Genomic DNA, 6,314 nt, shown 5'->3' with positions numbered 1-6,314 from the left:
GAGGAGGAGAGGAAGAGGAGGAGAGGAGGAGGAGAGAGGAAGAGGAGGAGAGGAAGAGGAGGAGAGGAGGAGGAGAGAGGAAGAGGAGGAGAGGAGGAGCAGAGAGGAAACCAATCAGGAGGCAGAATGTGTATTTATATATTTTCATAAATTTCTGCTGCAAAACATAAAGATAAACAGAAAATTCAGATTTTTAGGACATTTTTGTTGTTTCTGTGTCTTAGAAAGAATTTAAGTTTTTCACGAATATGAATCCATCATAAATTGATCAATAATAATAATCAATTTAATTTAAAAGCACCTTTAAAGTTCATCTTAGTAAATGAAAGGAATAACATTTTAAATATAAAAAAGAGAAAATAGATTCAGAATCACAGCAGAGAAAAAACAGATGAATTTATAAAACTTCTCATCTTCACTCAGAACTGAGAATAAATCATTTTACACAGAATATTAAATACGTAGAAACAACAACAAGCTGCCACAGTGAAAACTGATCAAATTACTTTACATTTAAATCAACAGACGAGATTTAAAGAAACTATTTAGACTCTAAAATGTTTAATCATAAAACCAGTTCATAAAATAATTAAAAATTAATCATAAACATGAAGGAGAAAGAAACAAAATTCATTCAGAGAAGATGAATGTTTAGTGAGACCTGAATAAAGAGATTCCGGTTCTGGTTCCGGTTCTGGTTCCGGTTCTGGACCGCCGGACTTCTCCAGCCGCTCTGACTTCAATTTTCTGTTTTATTTCTGCCGTTTTCACGTTGATGTTTCTGAATGAAATCCGGCTTTTTGAAGAGCAAAGTGACCATAAATATTCTGCCTCCTGGTTGATCCCATATCGTGTTTCTGCTGGTTTTCCTCTGTTTTCTGCAGCTTCTCCAAACTGTCGGGCTTTAATTGCTCCGCAGCTCAGATGTTTGATAGTTGTTGTTTTCCTGGTTGCTGAATTAAAATAGTTTCTTGGCTTGATGCTGAGATATTAAAATCAGGGAGACGCGCCGCCGTCATCACAGCTGTAAAAAGATCTAAACCGTTTCGCTTTGTGGCAGATAAAAGAAAGTATAAAATGCTTTACATCATAAAAACATCAAACCGTCGCTAACTGAGAAACTAACAAACATTTTTTGAGTTTCATCATAAAAATCATTGAAACACAAAACATGAGATGAAAAATTGACATCATGTGGATCAAATCTCTGCTGGGAATAAATGAGAATTTCTTCTGAATGTTTAATATTCACACATGTTGCAGTTTTTCTGAACAACTGAAGCTCCTGATGTCGTTTTATTCATGTTTGAACATGAATAACATGAATTATTGGTTTTCTGCAGCCTGGATCTGGATCTCTGCCGATGTGAATCCGATCCTCCTCTGGTTTTCTGTCCACGGCGGAGCGACAGCCGCGTCTCAACATGGGGGGCGCCTCGCCGGGCGGGGCCGCGTGGGAGAACGGCAGCCTGGCGCCCGGCGTCCCGCTGTTCCTGTTCAGCGACCAGAACGACTCGCTGCTCAACGCCACCAACTCCACCGCCGCCCTGGACGGCGCCGGGCCCAGTGCCGCCGCCGCCGTCCTCATCACGCTCATCTACGTCGTCGTCTGCGTCATCGGCCTGGGCGGGAACACGCTGGTCATCCACATCGTGCTGCACTACTCCAAGACCGAGTCGGTCACCAACATCTACATCCTGAACCTGGCCATCGCAGACGAGCTGTTCATGCTGGGCCTGCCCTTCCTGGCCGTCCAGAACTCGCTGCAGGCCTGGCCCTTCGGACCCTTCATGTGCCGACTCGTCATGACCGTCGACTCCATCAACCAGTTCACCAGCATCTTCTGCCTCACCGTCATGAGCGTCGACCGCTACCTCGCCGTCGTTCACCCCATCCGCTCCTCCAAGTGGCGGCGCCCTCCGGTGGCCAAAGTGGTGAACGGCACCGTGTGGGCTCTGTCCTTCCTGGTCGTCCTGCCGGTGGTGATCTTCGCCAACATCCAGAAGGCGGGAGGAACCTGCAACATCAGCTGGCCGCAGCCGGCCAACATCTGGAGGGCCGCCTTCATCATCTACACCTCCACCGTGGGTTTCTTCTGCCCGCTGCTCATCATCTGCCTCTGCTACCTGCTCATCGTCTTCAAGATCCGCAGTTCGGCCAAAAAGGTCCACGCCACCTCAACCAAAAGGCGGAAGTCGGAGCGGAAAGTGACGCGAATGGTGGTGATAGTGGTGGCGGTCTTCGTCTTCTGCTGGCTGCCTTTCTACGCCCTGAACATCATCAACCTGCTGGTGTCTCTGCCGTCGGACTACCAGGGGCTTTACTACTTCGTGGTTGTGCTCGGATACGCCAACAGCTGCGCCAATCCCATCGTCTACGGCTTCCTGTCCGACAACTTCAAGAGAGGTTTCCGGAAGGCTCTGTGCCGCTCCACCAGGAAGGTGGAGAGCCACGAACCGGCGGAAGGTCCGCGGCAGCAGGACGAGGGGCGGCGGGCGCTGCTGCCCAGGGAGAGCCTGCGGCGGGCCGTCCGCCACGACGATGACGACGATGAAGATGCGTCTGAAATGACTGAGATCTACCAGATCACCCAGAACGGGAACGGCGGCTTCCCGCCTCAGGCCGCGGAGAGAGCGGCGGAGAGTCCGACCCCGGACCGGGGCGACAGCGGCGGGGAGCCCAGAGGGAAGGAACCGGCCAACGGGCCGACCCTCACCGGGTCGGTTCTGACTGTCCCGCTGCTGCTGAACGGAACCAAAAACGGAAGCGTGAAAACTCTGCCGGAGGAAAACACGGAACAGAGCCCCTCACTGGAGATAAGTTATTTATAGTGTCCATCCATCCATTTTCTTGCACCCTTGTCCCTCAGTGGGGTCGGGAGGTGCTGGTTCCTCTCCAGCTAWCGTTCCGGGCGAGAGGCGGGGTCACCCTGGACAGGTCACCCTGGACAGGTCACCTGGACAGGTCACCAGTCTGTCGCAGGGCAACACAGAGACACACAACCATGCACACACACACTCACACCTAGGGACAATTTGGAGAGGCCAATTAACCTGACAGTCATGTTTTTGGACTGTGGGAGGAAACCGGAGTACCTGGAGAAAACCCACCATGCACAGGGAGAACATGGAGACTCCATGCAGAAAGACCGGGAATCGAACCCTGAACCTTCTTGCTGCAAGGCAACAGCTCTACCAACTGCGCCACTGTGCAGCCTATTTATTTATTTATAGTGTAAAATAAGAAATAAAAAAATAGCTGAATGTCATGGTGGCCTTCAATGGCGTCCATACAGTCTGTGTGACTATAATCTGTAGATATTTGCATATCTAGATGTATAACTGTGCCTTTACCTGCTCTTAGGTGTTAAATGTTGGTTTGAACAGAAAATTAGAGGAAAATTCATAAAACCATCTGCAGTGTGAACTAAGAGATCGATACTGAGTAAAAACTGGGCTCGGATCGCCGATACTAATTCCTATAACGATACTTTTCTCTTGAGATGTCACTGAATATCTTCAATAGTTTAACAGAAGTTTTATCATATTCAACCATATTCACATCTGCAAACATTTTAAAAGCTATGAAGTCCTGAAGAAGTGATTTTTTTATATTTGGGATTTGAACTGTCAGCAAATTCCAGAAACTTCCTGGGAGAGAAACTGCAAACAAATTATTGATCTTATCCATCTATCGATCTGACACCAATACTCACCTTGGTATTGATAATATTGGTATTTCGATCGATAAAAACCAGATTCTACTTCTCCAACTATTAGCTTTAAGATCTGCAGGTCTAGATGTGATTGGCTGCAACCTGCCGAACTGAATGTTTGTTTCTTAGAACAATACGGGGAGCAAAACCTGCAGAAACCATCAAAATATGTTGTTGCTTTGTGAATTTTCCTCGTTTTGTTAAATCTTTGTCAGAGTGATCAGTTGCTATTTTCTTTTTTTTTAAAGTGTTGCAGAAAGTACAGTCAGCAAACAGATTAAAACTTTAACAGTGAAGCTTCTTCATATGTAATTTAACTCCCAGATTCTCCTGAGTTTGTTGAGTTTCTGTTGAGTTTGTTGTAATATTTTCATTTTGCTCCAGAACAAAAGGATTCCACTGGTTTTGTTTCTGCTCAGATTGATTTCTGGAACGCCTGCCGGAGCCCGACGTCAACAAAAGTCCTTCACAGTTCAGTTGTTCTGCTTGGCTTTGTGCGGCTAACGCTCTGAAGGTCAGCCTCTAAAAAGCTGCAGGTAAACAATCTAACATCACTGTGGCAATTCAGCACATTTGGAGAAATATTTATTTCATAAATGACAAGTAGAGCGACGCTTTTATGATTCCGATTCAAGGACAAATTTCACATTCCAGTTAGAAATGAAAATCCAGAGAGAATTCAAAACATCTTTCAACTTATAAAACCTTGGCTGCGCAGGCCACGCCCCCTTGGCTGTACAGGCCACGCCCCCTTGGCTGCACAGGCCACGCCCCATTGGCTGCAGGCCAGCTGCATGCTCTGCAGATCAACTTCTGAGATGTCTGGTTGCTTTTATTGCAGAACTATGAAATGTTTAATTTAGACCAGAACGTTTTAAGAACTTCCTGTTTCACTGAGCATCAAAAGTTCGTTTATGTGTCAAAAGGTGTAAAAAAAAACAAAACAACTAACTTTTTCTCTTAGTACCAAACAATCTGCAGACATTATATATTATCTGCTGTTGATAACATTGTAACTGTTTTCCAGTTTTCATTCCTTTTTCTAACCTTTGAACTCGTCAGGCTGCATTAACTTTCCATCAATTCTCATTTTTAACAACTGAATGTTCATTAGAGAACCCAGATATATCAGCTTAGATCAGTGCTGTTTACAATGAATCTACGTTGCTTTCTTGTGCGTGTTGTTCCTGTTGAGCCGTCTGTGAGTTCATTAGATCCGTTTCTTGGATGGAAGCTGTAATTTGGATGTTTTTCCCGTTTCTCCGTGTGAGCAGCTCAGACAGCCGCTGACGAGCTGCCGGGTGTTTCTGTGGGTTCATCTCATTCAGACACGTTACAGTGTCATCAGCAGCTCTAGGTGTGATTCACATGTTACTGTTCAGCGGATGAGCCTGGCAGCATCACGGCTCCGGTCCGGTCCGGTCCGGTCCGGTCTCTGCGTCAGAACTGAACTAGAATGAAACAGCAGCATGAAAACACGTGGACGCCTCAGAGCCTCAAGCTGAAGAAGGAAAGGCTGAGAAAGTTTGATTCACAAACCACAGAAATGTAAAAACATGCAGAAATATGCAGGATTGTACATTTTTATTTATTTGTGGGAGAATATTAGCATAAACATTCTGAATTTTTCAGCCAGTCAGATTATTTATTATGGCAACAATCAGCAGCAACCAGTTTGAGTTTCTCCAGTTAGGATATTTATAAAGTATTAGTCCATAACATACGATGATCATATATTGAGTTAATTACAGAATCTGTAATTAATCGCATTCTAGTCAAAAACATACAACCATTTATTGTAAAAAATGAGCAATATTTCAAAAATAAAAACACATTTTTGCTGCTAAAAAATTTGCTGCACATTTTTTAGTTTTTAGTCTGTTCTTTAACTATCAGATTGGAGCAAAGAGTTTCAGGACGTCCTGGAGCTTCTTTAGACGCTAACATTAGCATTGTGCTACATGTTAGCATTCAGATGCTATTTTAGCCTTTAATAGCTTCAATGCTAGGCTAACTCCCACAACTAGAACACAACAATAGTCTTTTCCAGGGTCCAATCAGATCGTTTAGAAACAGAAACTAACCAGAGAGAAGCGGCTTCATCCTGCGTCGCTGTTAGCGGACGTAGCTGTGCGTCAGGTTTACAGGCGTACCAGAAACACGATACAAAGGTTCCGGCTCGGGATTTTTGTATGTAAAATAAAATTTGTGATTAATTGTGTAAAAAAAAAAAAGCATAACATTCTGTGTGATTAATTAATCGAAATATATTCATTAAAGTCACTTGTGCATAACAGGGTGAATTTTTATTATTAATATCGTTTCAAGATGAAAGTTTTCAATACTTCAGAGAGAAAATTGCTATGAAATCTTTTAATTTATGCAACAAGTTTTATTTTCTCTGAGTTTAGAAAAATGATAGGAAGAATAAACATGTGAAGAGGATGAAGAAAATTTTTATCAAAGAATATGACAAGAATCATCCGTCAGAGTTTCACTGTCCGGCCTTTCATTCATGACTACAACATAAAACGGAGCTGGAGCAACACACACACACACACACACACACACACACACACACACACACACACACACACAC

The 6,314-nt window shown here is 44.2% G+C and overlaps 1 protein-coding gene across 1 annotated transcript in view; it reads left to right on the top strand.

Annotated features, from left to right (window-relative positions):
- LOC103469447 (somatostatin receptor 3) overlaps positions 1-6,009 on the top strand; it is a 14,973-nt gene extending 8,964 nt beyond the window's left edge. Inside the window, exons 2-3 of the mRNA XM_008417131.2 lie at positions 1,344-2,825; positions 3,228-6,009. Of these exons, the coding sequence (XP_008415353.1) occupies positions 1,425-2,825; positions 3,228-3,233 (1,407 nt within the window). The 5' untranslated portion in view covers positions 1,344-1,424 and the 3' untranslated portion in view covers positions 3,234-6,009. The remainder of the gene's footprint in view (positions 1-1,343; positions 2,826-3,227) is intronic.
- The last annotated feature ends 305 nt before the right edge of the window (positions 6,010-6,314 follow it).

This window comes from Poecilia reticulata, linkage group LG8, assembly GCF_000633615.1.
Source record: "Poecilia reticulata strain Guanapo linkage group LG8, Guppy_female_1.0+MT, whole genome shotgun sequence".
NCBI classification, from domain to species: Eukaryota; Metazoa; Chordata; class Actinopteri; order Cyprinodontiformes; family Poeciliidae; genus Poecilia; species Poecilia reticulata.
The sequence above is the reverse complement of the archived record's forward strand: the minus strand, read 5'-3'. Positions and strand labels throughout refer to the sequence as shown.